Source organism: Bos grunniens, chromosome 4 (genome assembly GCF_055505025.1).
Source record: "Bos grunniens cultivar Pamir isolate PY7600 chromosome 4, Bosgru_T2T1.0, whole genome shotgun sequence".
NCBI classification, from domain to species: domain Eukaryota; kingdom Metazoa; phylum Chordata; class Mammalia; order Artiodactyla; family Bovidae; genus Bos; species Bos grunniens.
The window spans coordinates 45,789,991-45,816,679 of record NC_141168.1 but is presented as its reverse complement, the minus strand read 5'-3'; the positions used below and the strand labels follow the sequence as shown (position 1 = coordinate 45,816,679).

Here is a 26,689-nt window from a genome sequence, read left to right as displayed (position 1 = left end):
GCAAGCAGAACAACTTTCTGCTAGAGAGTTCATCCTTCCCCAGTGAAGTTAGACATTACATTATTATGCTGATAGAGTGCTACATTTTGTGTAATATAGACCATTTCTCAAATAAGCAGTTAAACATAATAAAGGGAACCCAAAATGCTGAACTTCTCTATTTTTAAACTGTAAACTTTTTAACAAAATACTCTTATAATCTCATTCAATATGGTCAGTAAAACCATTTGAAATGCTTTTTATGTTACACATTAATACTATAAGATTTTTCATATTTATCTTCAACTATATGTGTGTATACCTATGAGTGCTCTTTAGCATTTAATTATATGCATGTGTATATATGTATACATGTATTACATATATATGTACTATATTATATATAGTATATATATACACTCACATACATTTTAAAAAATATACACAACTGGTAGAAATGTGGATAACCTTTAAAAGAAGTTTTCCAGTTTTTATCAGTATCCTTAAGGAAAAGCCAGATGTTTTGACCAGTAATCCCACTATTAGAAATCAATTCTAAGGAACTAAACCAAAATATAAAAAAGGGCTTAAAGTGATATTATAAAATAGTTGAAGAAGGTAAAAAAACAGTAAATGATCAACAAAAAGGAATGGTTAGGAAAATTATAGCACATCCATTCAGTAGAATACCTTTTAAATTAAACTCATGCTTTCATGTTTAATGACATGAGGAAAAGTTCTAGATGTAATAAATAATCAGAATATTAGAAGATATGCAATTTGGCCTTATTTGTGTAAAAGAGAGTGTGCATATAAATGTAAGAAATATATGAAAATATTAAAATTGTTTAATTCAGTAGATAACAAAGAGTAACTCAATAATTTAAGATAAAGTTGTGTTTTCAAAATATAAACATAGTATATCTGGATGGATTAATTTATGAGTTTGAATAATTTTGCTTCTTATTCTGTTTCTCTTTCTTCTTCCCCTGTCCCAAGTCTACCCTTGGATATGTCGCTCTGCTCATAAGTACTTTCCACGTTTTGATTTATGGATGGAAACGAGCTTTTGAAGAAGAGTACTACAGGTTTTATACACCACCAAACTTTGTTCTTGCTCTTGTTTTGCCCTCAATTGTAATTCTGGGCAAGATTGTTTTACTCCTTCCATGTATAAGCCAAAAGCTAAAGAGAATTAAAAAGGGCTGGGAAAAGAGCCAATTTCTAGAAGAAGGTATTGGAGGAGCAGTTCCTCATCTCTCACCGGAGAGGGTTACAGTAATGTGATGATAAATGGTGCTCCCTGCTGCTACATGAAGTTCTCCTCATGCCATTATTTTTATGACTTCCTTTATCTTCACTTGCAAGTGCTCTGTCAAACTGCTGTGGGCTGAAACCTGTTCAATGAGATCTCAACTGAATTAATGGTAGAATTTTCTTCAAATTTGTTTTCCCTAATGTCACATTTTGCCAATATAAATTTTTGTAGTCAATTTACGTTGAAACATAGGTATGTTTTGTTTTGTACAATTGTAATGCTATTGTTATTTTAATAAACTTTATTCCATAATCAGGCAGAAATATTTGTAGTTAATAGTATAGATACAACATAATGTTAAAAAAAAAAAAACTGTGCAAACCAGCAGAACTTCAAGTTTTAATATAATGTGATGGATATTTTTTCCTGAAGCTTAAGTAAGATTCTAATTATTATTCAGCTTAAGAAATAGAAATGCATAACATACATTATTTTTAAGAAAGGACACATTAGGTTAGCATCTAGGTAAGGGTATATGTTAACATCCCTATATTTCTTTCATAAGATAGGGTTTGAACCAATGTGATTTGTGAGCAAACACAAAGAGACAAACTGAACTTGAACTTGAAATTATATTTAAGATGCATTGTAGAAATGAGATATATACTGGTAATGTGTACCTCATGAAAAGTTTTATTCTTTACCTTGTTGCAGAGCAGTTTTATTTGCATATTAATATACTGACCAGGGAGAAGACAGTAATATATGGCCTCCAAAACTGATTTTTCTAATATAATACAAATCCTGGGAATCTTATAATTATTTCTAGTTAGAGGGAAAGCATTAAGTTTACATACGAATAGTTGTTTATCCGCTGAGTTTTGCTGTTGCACCTTAACCAGTCATACTCTGAATGATATAGGATTTTACTGACATTCATTAAGGGATTATAACATGCCAGGCACTGTTCTAAGCACTTTACGTATATTTCCCATACGGTACTTACAACAGCCCCTTGACAGAGGTGATTATCCTCATTTTACATATAAGAATACTGGATGGAGGATAGAAAAGTTAAGTAATTTGCTCAAGGTCATGCCAGAGCTGGTATTCAAGTCCAGGCAGTCATATTTCAGAGGCTATGGTTTTAGCCACTAGGCTGTTTGGCCCCTGCCCCATCCCCATGCATTCCAATCTAGATGCTTCCTCTTTAGTATAAAGGCACTGACATTCTTTATCGTGTGTCATGGGTGTCAAAAGATATGTGAAGATACAATTGTAAATTTATCCTTGCTTGGGGATATAATTCACACTCACCCTAGGAAAGAATCTTGCCTGGGACAGAACCCTAGAGATCAGTGGCAGTCCATATACCTCTTTATGCACCAAGGGACTCCAGTAGAGATAGGACTGTAGTAGTAGTTAACAGCGGAGGTCCTATGGAGTCCTAAAAAGTCCCTGTAGATTTGGTCATCTCTTTCTCTCTTCTTGAGACATCCTCCTGCATACTCAGCCATTCATTAGGAAGCAGTTTGCAACTATGAAGGATATTTAGATGAGTGGGTTAATTATGAATCTACTCTAGAGACAAAGAATCATACAAATTATTCATGAATTTTTTCAGTACTGACATTACACATTAAAATTGCATTTTGTTCATACTTTGGTTAGAAAGTCCTACATTTCCCCCCCTATTTGCTCTTTCTTTATTAAAAGAGAAAGTTGCAAACAAGATACAATGATATGTATTCCTCTTCCTGAAATTTTAACATTTTAAAACTTACCCAGTAAGGTTCTACTGAAACCAGCTGCCAAAAAGAAAAGGACTTTTATTCAGTAGAAGCTACCTTTCCCACCAGTGGCTCACTCCCTATCACCAAATCATGTCAGTTTGGTAAACTGCTCATGATTCTCTGATATTCTCTCCTTGGTGAATTTTAGTAACTTGTACTTTTTAATTGAGCTTTTCATTTTAATTGTAGCCTTTCCATCTTGATAATCATTTACTTGTTAGTTCTCAGCAGGAATTCAGTGGGGTGATAACTTCAAGGTAATATCTATAAACTATATAGTGGACTTGTGAAATTAACTACATATTTGTAATAATTTCTTGTCCCTTCAGTTTCACTTCATTTAAGCCACGCTTTCGCCAGTTAATGTGAAAATACAGTGAAATAGTTTTAAAACTTAGACTACTATTGAAGTATATTTATATTGTTGCATGTATATATTAATTAGCTAATAAGATAAAATTATCACTATTACAGATAAATGGGGCCTTTGAAAATATGAAAAAGCGAAGTTTATGAAGTGTATGTAAGATGTAACCATTTGTTTGAAATGGTAATATCTTCTTTTGCGTACTACAAAGCTGACATAATTTTGAAGTTTTAGAATAAATATAATATGTGCATGCTCAGTCACTAAGCCATGTCCAATTCTTTGCAACCCCATGGACTATAGCCTAACAGGCTCCTCTGTTCATGAGATTTCCCAGGCAAAAATACTGGAGTGGGTTACCATTTCCTTCTCCAGGGGATCTTTCCAACCCATGGATCCAACATTGGCAGGTGGATTCTTTACCACTGATCCACCAGGGAAACCCAAGTGTAATATGTTCATTATAATTCTAAATGTTTAAAAGCTTTTCTAAAAGTAGAAAAATACTGACTTTTAATTGCTTTACTTAAATAACTTTTAACTGCTTTATTTTACTACTTCCTACCTGATTACTTTTCTTAATCATCGTTTCTCATAATCATTCTTTAGAAATCATTACTCTGACCTCAGACGTATGACTGAATTTTGCTCTTGCTAGATGTGAGAAAGTAGTGGGAACTTTAAAGTAGGAGGCTTGTTTTCCTAAACTATATTTTGAGAAGTGTCCCTGAGAAAATTATAAGAATGTAGAAAATATATCTAGTTCTGAAAGTGAAAGTCGCTCAGTTGTTTCTGACTCTTTGCGACCCCATGGACTATGGAGTCCATGGATTTCTCCAGACCAGAACACAGGAGTGGGTAGCTTTCCCTTCTCCAGGGGATCTTCTCCACCCAGGTATTGAACCCAGGTCTCCCACATAACAGGCGTATTCTTTACCAGCTGAGCCACATGGGAAGCCCTAGTTTTAATCCTATGCAAAATAATTTATTTTTTTCCTAAGAGGGAATTAATTATTGGACTGAATCATGCTACCTAGCTTTTATGCGCAGATTTCATATGTCTCCTCTATTAAGGATATTTAAAATCATGTTTAAATAGGAATATATTCATGTTAGCATATATTTTTCAAAGCATATATAGAAATTAGCCTAGATTGTCTACAGGTAGAGGTTTTTATTTAAATTTTGAAATATTTTAAAGTATGAATAAATTATATTTATAGGTATTTATCAGAGATAATTATTTTGTGCTATATATGGGATTGGTTAGTGAGTTCCAATGCTAAACTACCTGATTAATTTCTTATAAATTTTGAGTTGATTAAGGGATTTTACTTTCAAAATTAATTTGCTAATAGTAGCCTAACATATATTCATTCTTACAGTGAAATTATGAAAATTATTTGTATAAAAGGGCTTTTGAGAATATGTCATATCCAATTTTTTATTGTTTATCTCTTAGTAATGTGATAGAATCTTAATTATTTTTAATTGCCTTTTTAAAATATAAATTTATTTATTTTAATTGGAGGCTAATTACTTTACAATATTGTATTGGTTTTGCCATACATTGACATGAATCTGCCACGGGTGTACATTGCCATTAAACTATTTCATAAAAAATTCTGTACATAGAGGTTCCCCCTGCCAAAAAGTTTTTATTTATGAAATTTAAAGTTTCTTATGTGATATTTTAAACAAAGTGCCATCAGTGTAATTCATAAATATTTCTTTAGGAATACTATGAACACTGAACCTGTGTCAATCTATAAAATCTCTATGTTGAAATAAGTATTTAAACAGCCTAAATTGCTGCATTGAAATTATTTTATAAGTTCATGACTTAAAGTAGTGTAACATGTAGTATAATAACCCGAGCCTGGTGTTAAGATTTATATTTGTGATGTGTTGTCCTAAAAATGAGCTGCTCCACCCTCAGTTGTTCATAAGCCACTAAAGCAAATTCTGATACATACTCATTATATGTAATTGCTCTAAATGAAACTGTAATGATTTTAGTGGAAACAATTTGTTCATACTTTTGAACAGTGAATTTTATAGAAACAAATAGCTTCTTCAATTTTGTTTTAAGCAAACTTCTAAAGTGCTAATATTCAGAGATTCTGTCAATATGTTACCAAAAAACATTTAATTTAGCTGAATACATGTACACACCATAGTCCCCCCTACCATGGTTTCATTTTCTGTGATTTCAGTTACTCACAATCAACTGTGGTTTGAAAATATTAGATGGAAAATTCTAAAAATAAACAGTTCATAACTTTTAAATCGTGTGCCATTCTGAATAGCATGGTGAGATCTTGCGTGTTCCCACTCCAGCTGGCCTAGGACGTGAATCAGCCCTCTGTTCAGTATGTCCTTCCCTTAGTTACTTGGTAGCTGTCTTGGTTATCAGATTGGCTGTTGTGGTATTGTAGTGCATGTAATTCTTATTTTACTTAATAATGGCCCCAGAGTACAAGGGTAGTGATGCTAGGAATTCAGATATGTCAAAAGGAAGTTGTAAAGTGTCCCCTCTAAGTGAAATGGTGAAAGTTTTTGACTTAATAAGGAAAGAAAAAAAATTGTATCTTGAGGTTGCTAGGATATATGGTAAGAATGAATCTCCTATCTATGAAATTGTGAAGAAGGAAAAAGAAATTCATGCTAGTTTTACATTGCACTTCATACTACGAAAGTTATACAGTGTGTGACAAGTGCTTAGTTAAGATGGAAAAGACATTATATACAATAAGAGATTTTGAGAGAGACAGACTACATTCACTTTTGCTACAGTACTTTGTTATAATCTTCCTATTTTATTATTTGTATTTTGTTGTAATATCTTACTGTGCCTAATTTATAAATTAAACTCTGTCACAGGTATGTGTGTATGGGGGGAAGAAACATAGTATATATAGAGTTTGGAACTATTAGTGGCTTCAGGCATCCACTGGGGGGTCTTGAAACATCCCCTGTGGATAAGGGGAGGGCTACTGAACAGATTTTTTTTTTTTAACTTCCCAAATCATTGGATTAACATCATGCAATCATCCAAAATTAGGGCGGACTATTTGGATTCTCCCAATGGCTAGATGAGCTAATATAAATGACCAAAGCAGGTGTTTTTTTAATGATTTCCAAATTGCCAACTTCAAGGATGATTCTTTTATTTTCTTTAAAGGTCTTTCATAGTTTTGCAGATACTGCATCTGAAGGGGGACTGGAATTGTCTCCCTGTGTCTAGTTACCCTGCTTTAAAAGCTGCTGCCCATCACATTCAACAGCCCTCGCAGTTAAGTCTTCATTTGTGACTGAGTGTGGACCAGTGAGTGTAGAGGTGCAAATAAGTGAATTCTTAGAAGTCTCTTCAAAGAAAAGCAGCATGTGTTCCTTTATCTTAATCCTCTGTCTTGCTGCCAAAACTGTCGTATAATAGGAACTCTTGCAAATATCCAAGAAGACCAAGAGTAAACCCTAAGGAGGGCATGTTAGAAATTAAAAAGGTTTTGACTGCTTCACTACTTTTACTGCCTTTTCCTGTATTTAATTCATTGTAAATTTGGGTTTCTTTATATGAAATCAAAATTAATCCATCCTGGCCTTCAGTTCTTTATTACAATACCGTATAACACTGTTTGAATAAACTAGATTGCAATAATTCTTATGTTTAAAAGTTTTTAAAGGATAGTGTGCAGTTCACATTAGAATTGATTTTCCATTGTTAATTAATTCTACTCATTTTCCTGCTTTTATCTTTCATTGAATATTTTGTATCTGCTTAGAAAATACTGTCTTCTTTATAACTGTGTAATAGATATTTGATAAAACTCCATAATCTCCAAAATACCATTATCAAATTAATGCCATGTTTTTATATCATTCTCATAGATCTGCCTTATAAACATCTAAATAAAAATGTACTATTTAATGTGATTTAATTTCTTTTTTGAAATGTTATGTACAAATGGATTTTTCTTTCTTACTGAATAATCATTCCGGTATTGGATGGAAGCCATCTATACTTTGCTGGCTGTTTCTTTTTAGAAGCATCCAGAAAGCATTCATGTAATTGTTTTGTGTTTGGAGGGAGTTTTGTTTGCTTTTATCAAAGCAGACATGTAGAAAAACATCCATCTAATGAGATGGTATTCTTAAAAGTATTTCACTTCACTAGCATTTATTAAGTATCTTTAAACTAGGACTGAACACAGTATTCAAGCTATAGTCTATAGATCCTGATAGCAGGAACTCTGTCTTACTACTATATTCCTTTGTTGTTCAGTCGCTCAGTCGTGTCCTACTCTTTGTGATCCCATGGACTGCAGCACATCGAGCTTCCTGTCCTTCACCATCTCCTGGAGTTTGCTCAAACTCATGTCCATTGAATCAGTGATGCCACCCAACCATCTCATCCTCTGTCATCCCCTTCTCCTGCCTTCAGTCTTTCCTAGCATCAGGGTCTTTTTTAATGACCCTGATGGCCAAAGTACTGGAGCTTCAGCGTCAACATCAGTCCTTCCAATAAATATTCAGGGTTGATTTCCTTTAGGATTGACTGGTTTGATCTCCTTGCAGTCCAAGTGACTCTCAAGAGTCTTCTCAGTTTGAAAGCATCAATTCTTGGCACTCAGCCTTCTTTATGGTCCAACTCTCACATCCATACATGACTACTGGAAAAACCGTAGCTTTGACTATATGGACCTCTGTTGGCAACTGTATTTCTAGTGTCTAGTAAAATACGGTCCTGCAGAAACCAATGAGATAGTATGACTTGCCTCATTTTTACAGAAAATTATGTTATTTATCAGCCAATTTCTATGTAGCCATGCCTGCATCCTCCTGCCCACACCCTCCCCATCATCATCTCAGCTTCCTAGTTTGCCTCCTGGCCAGTGGTTAGAGCTGCCCTATGGGCCCAGAGAGGAGTCATTGCTATTGCTGTCAGTGCCACCATCACCCCCACCACACTGTCGTACTGATATTCGTGCCTGTGCACAGGATCTGTGGAGGTTCTGGCTCCCCCTGCAGCTGCCTGGAAATGTGTGGGTATTAATATCCTGAGAGTAGAGTTCAGATAAAATACAGGACACTCAATCAAATTTGAACTGCAGAGAAACAACAAATAAGTGTAATTCTGTTACAAATACTGCATGGCTTTTCACCTTTAAATCTGGCAACCCTACTTCAAGGGTGAACTTTGATCAGAGTTGAAGCATAAGAGGGTGCTAGTAGGTAAGTTCTCCCTTCATTTCCCCAGATGGACTGTTCCAAAGTTCAATAATTCACAAGGCCTCCATGAAAATATCCCAAAAGACCGAGCACTTATAACTCCATTGTTCCAAAGCTATGGCACCTCAGTAACACCTATATTTGTACATCCTCCTCCACTGCCTGCCTCACTTCCATCTTTTCCTCCCTCTGCTTAGCAGAGACAGTGCCTGCCCCCAACCAACTGGCAGAAGGGGAATGTTTCTTGTTTGTTTGTGGAAGACTCTAGGGAACCTAGGCTAGCACCCTAATTTTGGTAGTAGATTCTTCAAATGGAAAAAAAATATGAAATGATTTTTACAAAGTCAGGCATAGGGCTCTGCAGACTCAAAATCCAGATTGGTTGAGAACCTTGAGTGGATACATCTCCCAGGGATGGATTCACACTGATAAATGTACAGTGATAGATTGTTAAGTCAGAAATATCTGAGAAATACCTGGACTTCCCTGGTGGCTCAGATGGTAAAGAATCTGCCTGCAATGCAAGAGATGTGGGTTTGATCCCTGGGTTGGGAAGATCCCCTGGAGAAGGGAATGTCTACGCACTGCAGTATTCTTGTCTGGAGAACTCCATAGACAGAGGAGCCATTGAGAAATATCAATGTCCTAAAGGCAAAGAAACTGATATTGCCTCAACTAAGCACATTCTACTCTTCAATCTGTTCTTTACAAGAATTCTAATTATAGTCCAAAGGATGTCGGGATCAATTACAGGCTAAATTATGTCCCCCTAAAATTCACATTGAAGTCCTAACCCCTAGTACCTCAGAATAACTACATTTGGAGAAAGGGTCTTTAAAGAAGTAGTTAAGGTAAAATGAGGTCATAGTGGTGGGCCCTAATCCAACATGACTGGCGTCATTATAAGAACAGTAAGAGTAGATAAAGATACAGAGGGAAGACCATGTGATCACAAAGGGAGAAGCCAAGGAGAAAGGCCTCAGAATGAAACCAATCTTGGACACCTTGATCTTGGACTTCTAGCTTCCAGACTGTGAAGAAATTAAATTTCTGTTGCGTAAGCCACTTAGTTTGCTGTATTGGTTCCCACAGCCTTCAAAGACTAAAACATGGTTCATAGAATCAGAACAAGTCAAGTTAGTTACAGAAATTGGGTAATTAACATCACTAGAATAAGCTTGTCCGATTAGTCCTACTCCACAACAAAGACAGTTCTCTCCTGGGGTTACTATAACCTCCCACCATGTAAACACAATAAATAGCTTTTAGTTCTAAAAGTTCAAGAACATTTTCAGTTCATGGAACTATGAACTGGAACTACGTCATGGGGCTGAAGCTTTGATCAGATAAAAGTCACTCTTTATAAGTTAATACCATTTATTTCGTTGCCCCACTAAACATGAATAGCTCTTGCAGCTTCCTATTTAAAAATCACTTGCAATTTGGATTATTAGTACACTTCATTAGAATGGTTGACAACCAAACAATGGTTGACTTTGTTTTTATGTTCCATGTACTTATTACTTAGTATCAAATTGCATGATTCTGTTAGAAGGAGGTAATTACTTTTGTTTCTTTTTTATGCTTTGTTTCTACAGCACTCAACTTGAAAGATTTTTGAAAACAGACTTAAATTTCAGCTTGTATGTATTTTTTCTGTTACATAATTCCCCTACAGGGAACTATAATCACACTTCCCATGTGCTATAAAATTTTTCTGTTTAAAATAAATTACTCTCAGAAAGAAATAATACTTGTGTGAACATTTAGAACACTTGGCACTAGGTTATTGACTACCAGATTCATATATAATCTAAAATATTAATTAGAAATATTCTTAATTCATGCTAGTGAATAATTAAAATTTTCCTAAATATTGTTAATTAGGGTGCAAACAACTATCAAGAAAAAATCAGAAGAAGAATATTTATTTCCTAATATTACATTTAAGTTAAAAATATATTTAGCTTTCAATGTTACTTTTAAAAATGGTGCATAGTTCAAAAAATTATTAAAACTTGGAGTTAATCTTTAAGTCTACAGCAGCTTTTAAGAAATTATAATTTGTAATTCAACAGAAATGTTAAATTCTGCTGAATTGTTACCAGAGTGAAGTATTTTTATTCTCTGTGTATGTCATCTCTCATACATTTCTCTACTATTAATTTATCTTTTTGTGAAATAATTTACCATTTCGGTAGTTAGCCATTTAACCCCACATCCTTCTGGGTTCTGCTGTCATAAAAATGTCTTTAGTGTTCTTAACAGTTTTTAGAAATCGATACTAAAGAAGGATCCATGGGCCTTCCCTGGCAGAACAGTGGTTAAGACTCTGCTTCCAGTGCAGGGGTTAAGGATGCTGGGGGTGGTTAGGGTACAGTGTGGGGTTAGGGACATCAACCCTGACTTGGATGAAAACCCAGGGGTAACATTACAGTTAACCCTCTGTATCCAAGGTTCCATATCCATGGATTAAATCCACCAGTTTGTGTGGGACTGTAGTCTGTATTTATTGAAAAAAATCTGCTTGTGAGTGGAACCCACAGTTCAAACCTGTGTTCTTCAAGGATCAACTGTACATGCAAACCCTTGAACCCTACCCCTACTTACTAAAGCAGACCCTGGAAATGGGGCTCAGAAGTCTTTTAATTAGCTCTCTGGACAATTCTCATGCACATTAAGTTTTGAGAAATACTTCTCTAAACACTATGCCAAAGGCTTGGGGTGTAAAAACCTGGGTAAGTAACTTTCCTTGTTTTAAAAAATCTCAGTCTAGCAGGGAGTCTGCTGAGCCAGTAAATACCATTAAATGTGTGGAGAGTACAAAAACAGAATGACAGACAAAGCAGCACCTAAAATAGCAGAGTATACAGAGAAGGTTTCCTAGAAAAGGTCCCAGGAACTGAGCTTCATAAGGAGTTAGACATTGGAGGACAGTCACGGGTACAAAAGAAGCAAAGGTAATGCCCGAGGAAGTTTGGCACCTGTGTACAAGTGAAGTAATTCAGTCCATATGGCTTGAGCGTGGGGTGACTGAGGATTCTATTCTGGTTGCTTCTCACCTGTCAAAAGATAAAAATCATTAAAGCAAAAAGAAAAAATTGCAGTTAGATCTATTAACTTCCCAGTAATGGACTCACTGATGGAGAAAAGTCAAAAGTTTTTAAGTGCTAGAAAGGGGGAGTTCGTGGGATTTGTGCTAATTAAGGATGGGAAACTGGTACTCTGGATATGGGACAGAATGAATATATAGGTTGGTACACAACTGGTTAAAATAAAAATCCTATTGTTCATTTTTTAGAAAAACGTCTTCAGTTAAGTCCAGTTAGAAGAGTTTGGTTTCCCAGGGCCAGTGAGGTTTATGGACTCTCATCACCTTCAGTCTATTGTGCTAAATCACAAAAGTCAGCTGATATCTCCTAGGTAAGCTCACTTTAAGTGGAAAATTTTCCTTGGCGATCCCTTTTCTTCATCCTTCCTCATCTTGAGATGCCAGAATGAGCACAGAGAGGATTGCAAGTCATTGGATTATCAGCTTTCCAAGCACCATTTTAGGCTTTGGTGCCATTCTCACAGGATTCCAGTCTGTTTATCTAAGTGGTTTCAGTCTCCTCTTGATGTAGTATACTTACACAGTAATTAAGGTTACGTTAACAATACAGTTCACACACCCTTTGCACTTTCTCGGGTTAATAGCAACCTTAGACCTACTGAACCACCTCTGGGTGTGAGGCCTGAGAGGAGCTCTAAAAGCACCAATGAGTAGCTGTAAAGATTAAAAAAAAAAAAAAAAGAATGCTGAAAATGAAGCTAGGGAGTTTCAAGAAAGGGTGAGTGGTCAACAGTGTAAAATACTATAGACAAATATACACCAAGATGCTGCTGCTACTGCTGCTGCTGCGTCGATTCAGTCGTGTCTGACTCTGTGCGACCCTATAGATGGCAGCCCACCAGGCTCCCCTGTCCCTGGGATTCTCCAGGCTAGAACACTGGAGTGGGTTGCCATTTCCTTCTCCGATGCATGAAAGTGAAAAGTGAAAATGAAGTCGCTCAGTCGTGTCTGACTCTTAGTGACCCCATGGACTGCAGCCCACCAGGCTCCTCCGTCCATGGGATTTTCCAGGCAAGAGTACTGGAGTGGGGTGCCATTGCCTTCTCCGACACCAAGATGAGGACATGAAAATGTACACAGTCTTTGACCACAAGTGGTGGTAACCTCAGTAAGGGCAGTTTCCGAGGACTGGGGTTAAACAGAATTGAGGAAACAGGGACTGGAAGTGTGCAGTACTCTTTCAAAGAAACTTGGTTTCTTTGGCTGTGACTCACATCAAGTGCTGCCAAGCCCAATCTAGGTTTTCCATTTCTATTTGTAGAGCCAGAAATGTCATATAGATCATCTTGCTTATTATGTGCCAAGCACCACTTTACAAAACCATCATCTTATTCAGTCCTCTCACAGCAATCCTATTGATGAGAAAAGTGAAAAAGTTATGAGAAAAGTGGAGTTTCCAGGGGTTAACTTGCTCTGAATTCAACGATTTTACTCGAAGGCCTTCCAGCATTGTGTACAATGCTTTGGTGCTCACTAAAGTACAGAAGAGGTAAAAGGCTACGGAATGTAGGTAACACTGGTCTCTTCTTAGGGATGAGATAAACTGCTCAGCTTCCAGTATTAGCATTCTATCTTTCATCATTCCTGCATCCCACATCCACCACCGGCCCATTCTTGTTTTAAGAAGGCCCAGCGCAAACTACAAAGATTGAGACACACAAGCCAAGGTAACACTCCACCGTTACCTACTGAGGTCTTCGCCCCTCTTCCCTCTGGAACGCATGCAAACCTAGCCCCTCCAGAATTTAGGATGTAGATAAGGGTTTGGGGTAATTTGGATCCTCCGGCTTCCGTAGGAGCCCTTTTTGCAGCTTCTGGCTCCTCCCCTAGCAACGCTTTAGCTTGTTAGCAACTTGCAAGCCTGAAAGCGGCAAGGTGTGCGGGTGGGCGGCAGGGGCGGGATGCGAGTGGCGTCGCGGCAGCAGAGGCCACGGGCGGACCCCCGGGACCTTTCGCGACTCTAGCCGCTCTTGGGCGGCTTTCACTTTTCGGTAGCGGATCCTTTTTCTGTCTCGCGGCTGCGGGCACAGTGTAGGAAGGAAGGAGACGCACCCATCCCTCGCTCCACAGCCACAGCCATGTCCAGAGCGGAGGCTGCGGAGCCGGCCGAGGCCCCGGAGCCCAGCAGCAGGATCAAGTTCAGCAGCCCTCGCCAAATCCCGATAGTCGGAGTGGTGACGGAGGATGAGGAAGTGCAGGTATGGCCAGGTGTCTGTGCTTTGGAGGGTGTCAAGGACTGGGCGGGGTTTGAAATCTGGGGGCGGGAACGATGCCTGGAGGCAGCGAGAGCGGAAGTGGGGGCCCGAGTGGAAACCAGGGCAGCCCACGGGACGGAGGTTCCAAGCGCAAAGCTGATCCTTCGAACTGCGCTGCCTGCGAGGGGAGTTGGTTGTCGTCAATCAACCTGTCTGGGGACTTGTGTCTCGAGGTCCTCCTGAGTCCTCCCAGAGCGTCCCAGTAAATTGAGTAGCCGAGGTTTGGAGACTTGGCTTCGAAAAGTGTGAGGCGACGAAAGGCCTGAGAGGGAGGGAAACATTCTTAGCGAAAATTTGATTTGCATTAGGCTTTTATACGTAGAACCCTGTTATCGTGTGCTGTTCTTGATACAGGGGTAAATCCTCACGTGTTTGAATTTGCTGCTACCAAAACCTGCATCTGGAGGGGAGGAAAATACTATTAAAATTAGAAATTAAACAACATTTTTATATGAAATTGGAATCTAGTTTGGGAGGGCGTTGGAGAGAATTGGAATTGAATAGAATTGATTTTATTGTGCTCGTATATTTTGGTTTTTACTTTTTGTCATACAAAACTAATTCTAATTTCTGTTGAGAAATTTCACTTCAGAACCCTGTGGATCTGTAGCAGGGGTCTTTAGAAACTCCAAGTTGTTTGTTTCATACTAGGGTTCCATTGCTCCTCCCCAGAGAGCCATGATCAAGCCTAATATTAATGTGAATTCTACAGAGGAATCCTGCACTACCTCCTCACACTGATGGTGTGGGGCCACTCTGGGAATTCCTGTTGAGGCCTCACAATGCTCAGGCTGCGTCAGGAACCCTGTCTCCTGTGCCCACATCCTGGAGCCTTGGAGAGTTCCTTAGGAGCGGTTGGTTGACTGGGGACCTCTCCTGTGGTGGGAATAGGGTTGCACCCTCTGAAGATAGACAGACATTTAACTTATGGAGCAGCAACACTTTTGCATGAAGAGGAGCAGGTGTTGAGGGAATTTACCTAATCGATTTTGTGGAAGTAGTGCAGTCCAGGCAGGGAGAAGAATTTTGAGGAGCAACAGATGTCCTTTCACTCCCAAGGCTGCAAGGGGGCTCAACGCTACCACTGTTCTCCCAGGCACCTGGCAAAACTGAGAAGTAGGTGAATTTGGCATCTGATGGCTTTCATTCCTCCTTTACTTGGTATTACAAAAGGGGGTGGGGTGCGAAGTTATAGGAGGCAGGCAACCATGGGTTAAGAAGGAGAAAAAGGGGGAAATACTTTTAACAGACCGTTGCCAATATAGTCCACAACATATCAAGTAATGCAGAACAAGCATACCTGTGTATATATGTGTATATTTTCTCCCTTCCCTTTCCCTTTCTTTTTTTCCTTTTCTTTCATTACTATCTCTTCTTATAGAGCCTAGGATTCTTCTCCAGGTAGAAATCAGTTTGTATTGATTAAAGTTCCTACCCTGTTAATAACTGCTTCAAGAAGGCAGTTTAGCTGGGTACTGTAGATTTTCTCAATCATAATCCCCAGTGTGGAGCCTGGGACTCTTAAAAACCTCCCTCAAATGATTTTTGGCCTCGAAACCTCTGAACTAGATGCATGTAAGGTCTTTGCCATCCTCAGTGTGTCAGGTCTACTTCTCTGTCCTGTTTGCAGGGTTTCCTAATGCGTAACCTGTACTTTATCTCTACCACACAGTCTGCTTAGAGCTACCTCTGTGAGGGCAGAAACCTTCTCTGTTGTTTTTTCTGTAGTGTCCCTATTATCCCCCAGTAGCAACCAGCACAACACCTGGTACACAGGAGGGGATATTAACTGTGTGTGGAAGTGCCCCCTATTATCCCCCAGTAGCAACCAGCACAACACCTGGTACACAGGAGGGGATATTAACTGTGTGTGGAAGTGTCCCCTATTATCCCCCAGTAGCAACCAGCACAACACCTGGTACACAGCGGGGATATTAACTATGTGTGGACTGAATGTCCTCCCCTGTTTTTGGAATTTAAATCTTTCCTTTTCACCTTAGGTGAAAGGTCCTACCTTTCCACCATAAAGTATCCCCAATAGGAAGCACTTCCCATTCATTTTCACACTTACAGACCTTCTTCTCATAAATGGGTATAGTCCCCAGCCTGAATCACACAGTTTCTTACCTAATGATCTCTTGTTTTATATTTGTTACTATTTCATTAGTCTTGTTTTGTCTCTCCCATTAGCGTATGGTGCCAGAGAAGGCAATGGCACCCCACTTCAGTACTCTTGCCTGGAAGATCCCATAGATGGAGGAGCCTGGTGGGCTACAGTCCATGGGGTTGCTGAGAGTCGGACATGACTGAGCGACTTCACTTTCACTTTTCACTTTCATGCATTGGAGAAGGAAATGGCAACCCACTCCAGTGTTCTTGCCTGGAGAATCCCAGGGATGGAGGAGCCTGGTGGGCTGCCAAATATGGGGTCGCACAGAGTCGGACACGACTGAAGTGACTTAGTAGCAGTAGCATTAGCGTATGGGCTTCTTAACTGTAGGACATATATCTTAATACTTACATGTCCTTCCCCACTCAACTCTAAACTGAGAGTATATATTTAATTCTTCTTAAGTAGCTTATAAAATCTTCTGTGTTCCAGCCACACTGGCTCCCTGGCTTCTCCTCAACCATGCCAGGTGTACCCTGCCTAAGGGTCTTTGCAATTGCTGTGCCCACTGCCTGGAAGTTTTCCCCTTGATATCCATGGCGTGTTACCTTACCTCCTTCATGACTGTAGTGAAATGTTACCCACTCTCCTCTTTTACCGACAATTGCTTGAGCATCTTAGCACTGTTTACTCCCATTTCTCCAGAGCATTATTACCTTGCAGTACACTGTATAACTTATTGTCTCCCCCAAACCATATCACTTCCTTATGGAAACAGAGATTTTGTGTGTTTCATTCAATACCATGTCTTTACCACTTAGAACAATATCTAACACAGCAGTTCAATTCAGTCGCTCAGTCATGTCCAACTCTTTGCAACCCCATGAATCGCAGCACACAAGGCCTCCCTGTCCATCACCAAGTCCTGGAGTTTACCCAAACCCATGTCCATCAAGTCAGTGATGCCATCCAGCCATCTCATCCTCTGTCGTCCCCTTCTCCTCCTGCCCCCAATCCTTCCCAGCATCAGGGTCTTTTCCAATGAGTCAACTCTTCACATGAGGTGGCCAAAATATTGGAGTTTCAGCTTCAGCATCAGTCCCTCCAGTGAACACCCAGGACTGATCTCCTTTAGGATGGACTGGTTGGATCTCCTTGCAGTCCAAGGGACTCTCAAGAGTCTTCTCCAACACCACAGTTCAAAAGCATCAATTCTTCGGCACTCAGCTTTCTTCACAGTCCAACTCTCACATCCATACATGGCCGCTGGAAAAACCATAGCCTTGACTAGACGGACCTTTGTTGGCAAAGTAATATTTCTGCTTTTCAATATGCTGTCTAGGTTGGTCATAACTTTGCTTCCAAGGAGTAAGCATCTTTTAATTTCATAGCTGCAGTCACCATCTGCAGTGATTTTGGAGCCCCAAAAAATAAAGTCTGACACTGTTTCTACTGTTTCCCCATCTATCTGCCATGAAGTGATGGGACCAGATGCCATGATCTTTGTTTTCTGAATGTTGATCTTTAAGCCAATTTCTTTACTCTCCTCTTTCACTTTCATCAAGAAGCTCTTGAGTTCCTCTTCACTTTCTGCCATAAGGGTGGTGTTATCTGCATATCTGAGGTTATTGATATTTCTCCCAGCAATCTTGATTCTAGCTTGTGCTTCTTCCAGCCCAGCATTTCTCATGATGTATTCTGCATAGAAGTTAAATAAGCAGGGTGACAATATACAGCCTTGACGTACTCCTTTTCCTATTTGGAACCAGTCTGTTGTTCCATGTCCAGTTCTAACTGTTGCTTCCTGACCTGCATACAAATTTCTCAAGAGGCAGATCAGGTGGTCTGGTATTCCCATCTCTTTCAGAATTTTCCACAGTTTATTGTGATCCACACAGTCAAAGGCTTTGGCATGGTCAATAAAGCAGAAATAGATGGTTTTTTGGAACTCTCGTGCTTTTTCGATGATCCAGCGAATGTTGGCAATTTGATCTCTGGTTCCTCTGCCTTTTCTAAAACCAGCTTGAACATCTGGAATTTCATGGTTCACATATTGCTGAAGCCTGGCTTGGAGAATTTTGAGCATTACTTTACTAGCGTGTGAGATGAGTGCAATTGTGCGGTAGTTTGAGCATTCTTTGGCATTGTCTTCCTTTGGGATTGGAATGAAAACTGACCTTTTCCAGTCCTGTGGTCACTGCTGAGTTTTCCAAATTTGCTGGCATATTGACTGCAGCAGTTTGACAGCATCATCTTTCAGGATTTGATGAACAAAGCATCACTTTGTTCGTAGTGATGCTTTCTAAGACCCACTTGACTTCACATTCCAGGATGTCTGGCTCTAGGTGAGTGACCACACCATCGTGATTATCTGGGTTGTGAAGCTCTTTTTTGTACAGTTCTTCTGTGTATTCTTACCACCTCTTCTTAATATCTTCACAGCAGAGGCATACAATAATATTTGTAGGTTAAATACATTATTGTAAACAGTTGACTTGAGTGGGTGTCATGGCTGAGCTTCCTTGCCCAAATTTGTTTTCCTTCTGAGAGCCTCTGAGGACTTACACAATTTGTTGCTTGATGTCATATCCTGGCACTATCTATAATTCTTCCATGTACTGTGTACTTAAAGTGGCCTATCCCTGTTGTGGAGTAATTGCTAGAAGTAATCTCTGGGTCAACTGAGGTGTCAGACAGAGAACTAAGGTACAAAGAACCAGTGTTTCTGCATCAAACAGCCCTGCTAGCCCATACAGTCACTATGTGACCTTAATACGTTAGATCTCAGTTTCAACAACAGCGATAATGATTCTACTTTCATATTGTAGATTTGAGATATGTTAATTAACATATAAAGTACCAGAGACATAAATGGACCATAATAAATGTTAGTTCTTTCCCTGTAACTAGGTATCAAATGAGCAGGAATTTTTCCCCTTTGAAATGTTCATTGGTAAAGTGGGAAAATAAGTGCATCCTATGACTTGAAGTAACTGGAGGTGTAATTTTCTTCAAAGCAGTTAATTAAATGAGCTTTTGATCTTAAAAGATTTCGTTAAATGTTTTTATAATCTTCCATAAAATCTTGTGATGATAATCACAGTTATTTTTATATTTACATTTGTAAATTCTCTCTTGCTGCTGCATTCTGCTTGTGTGATCTTGTTTACCTAATCTCTCCCCATTATTACTTTAAGCCTGTGATTTAGAAATCTCTGCCCCAAATTTAACTCATCTCCAGCCTCAACACAAGCCTCTTCCTCCAGCGTCCCTGTTTCAACAAACAGTGCTACCGCTTATGTCATTCCTCAAGCCAGTCAGTCATCCTTACCTTTTCCTTCTCTTTCCTGCCAAATCAAATCACTTATTAGAACCTGCTGATTCTGCCTCCTTGATGCTTTTCATTCCACTTATTGTTGTGTATCCTGGTGGCCACTGCTTTAGTCAATGCCTGAAGTCACAGACTAGTCTCCCACCTCCAGTCTAGATCTTTCCAGATCAATCTGTACTCAGCAGACAGAATTATCTTTATTGTTACATTCCTCTGGTTAAAACCTGTGGAAATCAACAAAGATCACCCTAATGAGAATGAACACCGACTGTTTATGCAGAGCTTGGTGTAGAAAGAGTCAGCCAGCATTACTTATATTTGGCAGAGACTCCAAGGGAAGCTTCACTGTGAATAAAAGGGAGGCTTCTGCTTTGCTCTTGTTGACTGAATGATTGATTTGGGGAGCATACTTGGCTTTTTCTGGTTGGCCCTGAGTGGCAGATGTGGTCAAAAAATAGGGAATGTGATGATCATTGACCAAATACTGACTTTTCTGAGCCAACAGCTGCAGAGGTTGTGGTTTGACTCCCTAGGTTGCTTGCTGCAGAGGTTGGAGGACAGAGTTCTGTTACCAAGTAAAATCTGGCCATTGCCTATTTTAATATCCAGTCTCTCAAACCATTCAATATCTTCTGATGAGCCTTATCATAGTATATACAAGGCCACCTGTAAAATGGTGTTAATAGTATCTACCTCACAGAATTCAGTTAGTAAATATTTAAAGAGCTTACAACTGTACCATTGTTGTTATTATCACTAAGATTAGTATTCATGATTTGACCTCTGCTTACCTTATCAGCAGCATCTGTAGCTTCTATCCCTTGCACTATCCTCTCCTACCTTTTGACTCACCAATCCTCTAAATGCCATGTTTTTCTTGTCTCCAGGCCTTAACACATGCTACTCCCTTTGCTCCATCTCTCAAACCTTCAGTTTATCTCACAAATCCTGTTCAATCTCACTCTGCCTGCAGATTGCTTCTTTCAGAAGCTGTCCCAGATTCCCATCCCTCCTCCCCATGCCATTCTGTCCCTCTCTGTATAGTTCTGGAACACACCTCTCAACATTCATGAACCATTTTGTAGCATGTTACCTATATTACCTATATCTCATGCCAGATTTGATAGATGCTTGAAGTCAGGACAGATGTGTTCCCCACACCTACCATTTCTGAAATGTAGAAGCTACTTATAAATATTTATAAATGGAAGAAAAGGCTAAGGGAAGGAGGGAGAAATCTTAAAAATATAACATTTGTCATGCAAATAAAACTCTGAGTAACACGAAGTGATAATATAAAATAAATTTAAGATAATATAAGTTAAATCTATGCCTTAATCTTTACCTACCTGGTCATTTAGGGGGAAAAATTCTGATAATAATACAGATTTTAAAAATAAAATTCTGCACTGACATTTCATTTCAATATCTTTTCCAACCCACAAAACCAATATTGCAGAAAATCAGAAAATAAAAATTCACTGTACATTTTTATTTCTCTGAGAATGCAGGGAGAAAAAAGGACAACTGAGGTGGCGGCAGATGGCACTGTTAAAACTCCAAATCTTAAAAGGCAAAATTCTATTTATCAAAAAATTTTTAACAGTAAATTTAATAATTTAAGCAATTTAATAGTAAGATGTAACACTGTTAATGATAATCATAATACCTAGGATAAATAAGTATATAGTACACCTTTTTTGATAATTTTTAAAATGAAAATCATATTAAGTAAACTCAGGGACTTATTCTGCAGACAAAGTTAGAACACTTAACTGAAAATTGTATTTGACATTTCTTAAGATCAGAACATATTAGTTTGTAATTGTGAAAGGAAAGGAAATTCTAGACCTAGGAGGCAATGAAATAATGACTATGTAGAAATATGGAAATGTATGTATTATAGACTTAAAAATCAGAATATAAAATAGTGTTAGCAGTAAATGAAATTATGTTTTTATATGTGGAAGCAAAAACAGAAAATAAAATATAAGTAAATATATAAAACAGAAAATAGTATATAAAAATAATAAGATGTATTTTGATGATAAGAATGGAGGCGACACATGAACTGTGTCTCAAAGGACCTGTGAGGGTTAACCAAGGAGACGGATAGGATCGTAACAACAATGAAAACAGAGGAGGGGGAAGGGCATTAGTGGAGTCACTGAATGATTTAGATGTGTTGTGTTCAGATTTGAGTTTTATTGTTCTGACCAGAGGGGTAGAGGACAGTGTTGAAGGGTGCAAGACTAGAGGTAGGGAGAACAAATAGCAGGAAGGCTTCACAACTGAGTGAGAAATAAGAACTGAATAAATCATTAAGCTGGAGTGGGCCAACTACCATAAAACTCTTCGAGGAAAACATAGGCAGAACACTCTTTGACATACATCAAAACAAGATCTTTTTCGATCCACCACCTAAAGTAATGAAAATAAAAATAAACAAATGGGACCTAATTAAACTTAAAAGCTTTTGCACAGCAAAAGAAGCCATAAACAAAACAAAAAGACAACCCTTAGAATGGGAGAAAATATTTGCAAACAAAGCAACTGACAAGGAACTAATCTCCAAAATATACAAACAGCTCATGCAGCTCAATATCAAAAAACGACCCAATCAAAACATGGGTGGAAGATCTAAATAGACATTTCCCAAAGATGGCCAAAAAAAACACATGCAAAGATGCTCAACATCAGTAATTATTAGAGAAATGCAAATCAAAAACTACAAGGAGATATCATCGCACACCAGTCAGAATGGCCGTCATCAAAAAATTGATAATAAATGCTGGAGAAAAGAGAAACCCTGTTACACTGTTGGTGGGAGTGTCAATTGGTACAGCCACTATGGAGAACAGTATGGAGGTTTCCTAAAAAACTAAAAATAGAGCTACCATATGAGCCAGAAATCCTACTCCTCGGCATATATCCCGAGAAACCCATAATTTGAAAGGATACAGCATCCTGATGTTTATGGCAGCACTCTTTACAACAGCCAGGACACGGAAGCAACCTGAATGTCCATTGACAGATGAATGGATAAAGAAAATGTGGTACATATATACAGTGGAATATCACTCAGCCATAATATGAACAAAACAATGCCATCATTGTAAAGCATCTCTATTCCAATAAAAAAATTTTTTTAAATGATGGAGTGGGCTCAATAAATCTTTAAGATGTAAAATCTGTAGAACTTGGCAGTTCCTGTTTTCTAATATGGGTGATGTAAGAGTGCTGGGAAAAGGGATACCTAGTTCAGGAAGGTGGTCTCCTACCTGTAGTTTAGAAGCTAGTCTTAGGTATATCTGCATAGACAAACTCAGTGTATACGATGTGTATCCATGAAATGTGTAATATGTATGAAATCACTTTATTTCTCAAGGCATGGAAGTGCTGTTATTCCAGATGCTCTCTTGGGCCTTTTGGAACTATTGAAATTTAAAGACATTGAGACTCTAAAATAATACCAAAATTCAGAGGGTATTTTTTTTTTAACTCCAAAATTTATTTACTCCTATAAGTCTCAGCTGCTTTTCATTCTCCCCTCACTCTCTTTTTGTCATAAGGTATTTTTAAGTTGCTAAGAGATAATACCATATAAAAATAATGTGTTTGATGTGATTTCTTGATTCTCATGATACAGAATACTGTGAATTGTGTTTTTAGGGTGCCTTCAAGTCTATGGACCTAAATCGTGTCATCAAACTCTTCGAAGAGACTGGTAAAGTAAGCTTTGGGAGAAAATTTCTCCATTTCACTTAGAAACTGTGATTACCCTGAAAGGTAATATGTACTCCCCTAAATATAAGTCCCATTTCTCCTTTCATTGACAACATTTCAAACAGTATATGTCTTCTGTTTAAATTTAGTATGAATATATTTAACCTGGTAGGTACATATATATGAATATAATATATACATATGTTATACGGGTGAATATAAACAGAAATCATAAGAGTATATTTGACTCATCTAGCCTTTGTTCATGCTTATTACCAAGTAGGATGTGGGCGCAAGGGTAGGAAACATGTATCATGATATAGTACTTAAAAATTTTCTGATATGAAATTAGGATATATACATACTCATACACAGTCATAAGTAATTTATTTTGAGAGAACTCTCATACAGAATGTAATGGAAATAAAGATACAAGACTCAAAACTGAGAGTTTAGGCTTTGGCAGAAAGGATAATAAATGCATGTGCATACATGTTTATAGGACACTCTGCTGATGTTACTCAAGAATTGACTGAATGCCTAAAAAGTCAGTATACACTAGAAAATTATTACAGGATGAAGATTGCATGCTTTCAGTATGTGGGAAGTAGGCTGACCATCGTATCAAAACAATGTCCTGTGATTAACAGGTGCAAAAATTTAGTCATTGTCGTAACATTTTTTAGTTTCTATACTTTTACATAGAAAGAAAAAACACAATAAAAATAATGCCTTTTATAAGAATAATTTCTTTTGTTGGCTCTGATTGTTGTGAAAGTTATTTTTAATTGTGAATATATCTACAGTTTTTAAAAAAGGAAACCCAACTACATAGAGCTCTTAATAGCTTGTTAATTAAGGGTAGCCAAAATATGTGTGTGTGTGTATGTTTTGTTTAAATTGACTGAAGATGTTTAGTTTGAGCCATTATATTCGGTGTATTTTAGGTTAAAAATACAACTTCTGGAGTCAGATGGTCAAAACTGACTTCATACATCACCGGTTATTAGCTGTATGATTTGGAGTAATTAGTGTTTCAACTGAGTTTCCTGTTCCAAAAAAGAAGGGTAATAAAAATACCCTCCTAATAAGGTTATTTTGAAGATTAATGAAATGATATCTATCTATATTGCCTAAATGGTATTTGGCATAGAAAAATGCTCAACATACTTCAAGTATTATTAATATTTCTGGAAACAGTTACTGCTTTTATATTAATCTAGTTTTGATTTGCAATTTCCTATTTGAATATATAGTTTATTTTTACCTTCACTATTTTAGGGAGCATTTTATAATGCTTACATTATAATAAAGTAATTTAAGAATTACCTGATAATGTGTCTTTCTTCTTACATTAAGAATTACCTGATAATGTGTCTTTCTTCTTACATTAAGGGAAAATTTTAAAAATCTCAACAGAATAACACAAAACAACTAAAATAGATAATTTGTTTCAGGATGATTTGGAAGAAAGACAACTTAAATCTGTCAAGAAATTGGTGCAGTGTTATCAAAATGGATTTGTATCCTTTACTTATATGTGTATGTTTGTTTCCTTTATCCTAAAATGGGAGAATTTTTATTAGGAAACATGTTAGTTTCCCATTGCTGCTGTAACAAATTACCACAGACTCAGTGCCTTAAAACCACATACATTTTTTGTTTTATAGTCTGGAAGTCTCACTGGGCTCAAGGAGAGGTGTTGGCAGGGCTGGTTCCTTCTGAAGGCTCAAGGGGAGACGCCATTCCTTGCCTTTGTCAGCTTCTATTAGCAGCCAGCATTCCTTGGCTTCCTGGGCCCTTCCCAAGAGGTAGCAAAGGACCACCCCTCTCACCTCTACTTTTGTCATCACTTCTCTGACCCTCTCCTGCCTCTCCTTTCCTTATAAGGACCCTGTGATTGTATTTGGCCTACCTGGATAATCGTGGAAAACTTTCCCATCTCAAGGCTTTTAATCACATCAGAAAATTCCCTTTGCCATATAGTAAGAAAGGTAACATTCACAGGTTCTAGGGGTTAGGATGTAGATAACATTGTTGCTGCTACTGCTGCTGTTGCTAAGTCACTTCAGTCTTGTCCGTGACCCCATAGACGGCAGCCCCCAGGCTCTCCCGTCCCTGGGATTCTCCAGGCAAGAACACTGGAGTGGGTTGCCATTTCCTTCTCCAATGCATGAAAGTGAAAAGTGAAAGTGAAGACGGTCAGTCATGTCTGACTCTTAGCGACCCCATGGACTGCAGCCTACCAGGCTCCTCCATCCATGGGATTTTCCAGGCAAGAGTACTGGACTGGGGTGCCATTGCCTTCTCCGAGATATCATTGAACAGGCCATTATTCTGTTTACCACAGAAAATATCTAACATTTTATGTCTTTTAAAAAATTATATTTTTACCAGATAATATAAAGCGGAAGAAACAGTATAATGCAACATTAACTGTGTAGTGTCAGTTTCTATAGACTCAGAGAGACAGTAGATGTAGTTAGGAGGGACAAGTCAAAGTCCTGTTTCTACCAATTTACTTGAGTATTTGCACTGTTGATAAACTTTTTAATTTTTTCACCCTTATGAAACAGGGATAATAGCTCCTCATGAGGTCACAAGGAAGACTAGATAACACACCAGCATTGCTTGATAATCTTCAAAACATTCTATAAATGTGTTATTCCCAATGAATATACCCCCATGAATATATAGAGACTAGTGTGTTTCAAAACTATGTGTGATTCAGAACCAGTTTGCTGCCAGGGGGTTGTTTTCTTTTTTAATCTTTGCATATACATGGTATTATAAAATACAATAGAATTGTCACAGGAAACTCACTTTCTATAGTTATTTTTCCATAGACTGGTAACATACAGTTCCAGAACTGGCATGGTCCACAACTACAATTACAGTAGTATTGATCTAAATAAACTTTAACAGTTGTCCAACCAGGTTTAAAGGAAATACCAGTCTCTAATGTAGCTTAATATTTCAAAACATCGTAAGCCTCCCATTTAGAGAAATGTGCCTTATAATTTTCTCTAACTCTTTTCTCACCTTATTTTAGCCTTGTTTTATATGGATTTGTTTGGTCAGTCAGCTACTGAGGGCTTGTGGCTATCAAGCATTGTTTACTGGTAGCCGAGAAAGTGTACTAGCACGTGATTTCTTTTCCTATCTTAACCTGGTAACTCAACACCTCCATTGTTTTTTCTTCTTCAGGCCAGAGAGCTGGTGGCAAACGGCTCTGTTTCTGAATGTCTTTAGTAATCTGACTTTAGACTTTATAAAACATAAAGCAAGGATAGGTTAGAGAGGTAGCTTAGTCATTTCCCTAGGAAGTTAATGGAAGTTTGTATTTCTAATACATCCAGTTCTCCTGTCTTTTTCAGAGAAGCTCCTAGAAAGAGACTAGAAGTGATCAGATTCAGTCAAGAAATACAAGTCACAGTTACCACGTCCCCTTAACTATTAAAAAAGTGAAATTTGTTTATGTATCAATTGGGTTTTTTAAACAGATAAAATAAAAGTTGCTTTTACC

General features: G+C 37.9%; 2 protein-coding genes across 12 annotated transcripts in view; both read left to right on the top strand.

Annotated features, from left to right (window-relative positions):
- Positions 1–7,333, top strand: part of STEAP2 (STEAP2 metalloreductase) — a 30,824-nt gene extending 23,491 nt beyond the window's left edge. For both annotated transcript variants that reach the window (XM_086396236.1, XM_086396237.1), the window contains exon 5: positions 979–7,333. In XM_086396236.1, the coding sequence (XP_086252362.1) occupies positions 979–1,266 (288 nt within the window). In that variant the 3' untranslated portion in view covers positions 1,267–7,333. The remainder of the gene's footprint in view (positions 1–978) is intronic.
- A 6,200-nt stretch (positions 7,334–13,533) lies between these two features.
- CFAP69 (cilia and flagella associated protein 69) overlaps positions 13,534–26,689 on the top strand; it is a 66,800-nt gene continuing 53,644 nt past the window's right edge. For 5 of the 10 annotated variants that reach the window (XR_015162351.1, XR_015162349.1, XR_015162350.1 and 2 more), the window contains exons 1-3: positions 13,534–13,939; positions 23,110–23,169; positions 24,621–24,686. Coding sequence is in view for 4 of the 10 variants with exons in the window: in XM_086396218.1 (XP_086252344.1) it covers positions 13,820–13,939; positions 23,110–23,169; positions 24,621–24,686 (246 nt within the window). In the remaining 6 variants the exon portion in view is untranslated. Of the gene's footprint in view, positions 13,940–14,818; positions 15,113–23,109; positions 23,227–24,620; positions 24,687–26,689 lie in introns of those variants that run through there. The other 5 variants (XM_086396221.1, XM_086396220.1, XM_086396219.1 and 2 more) reach the window with 5 other exon arrangements.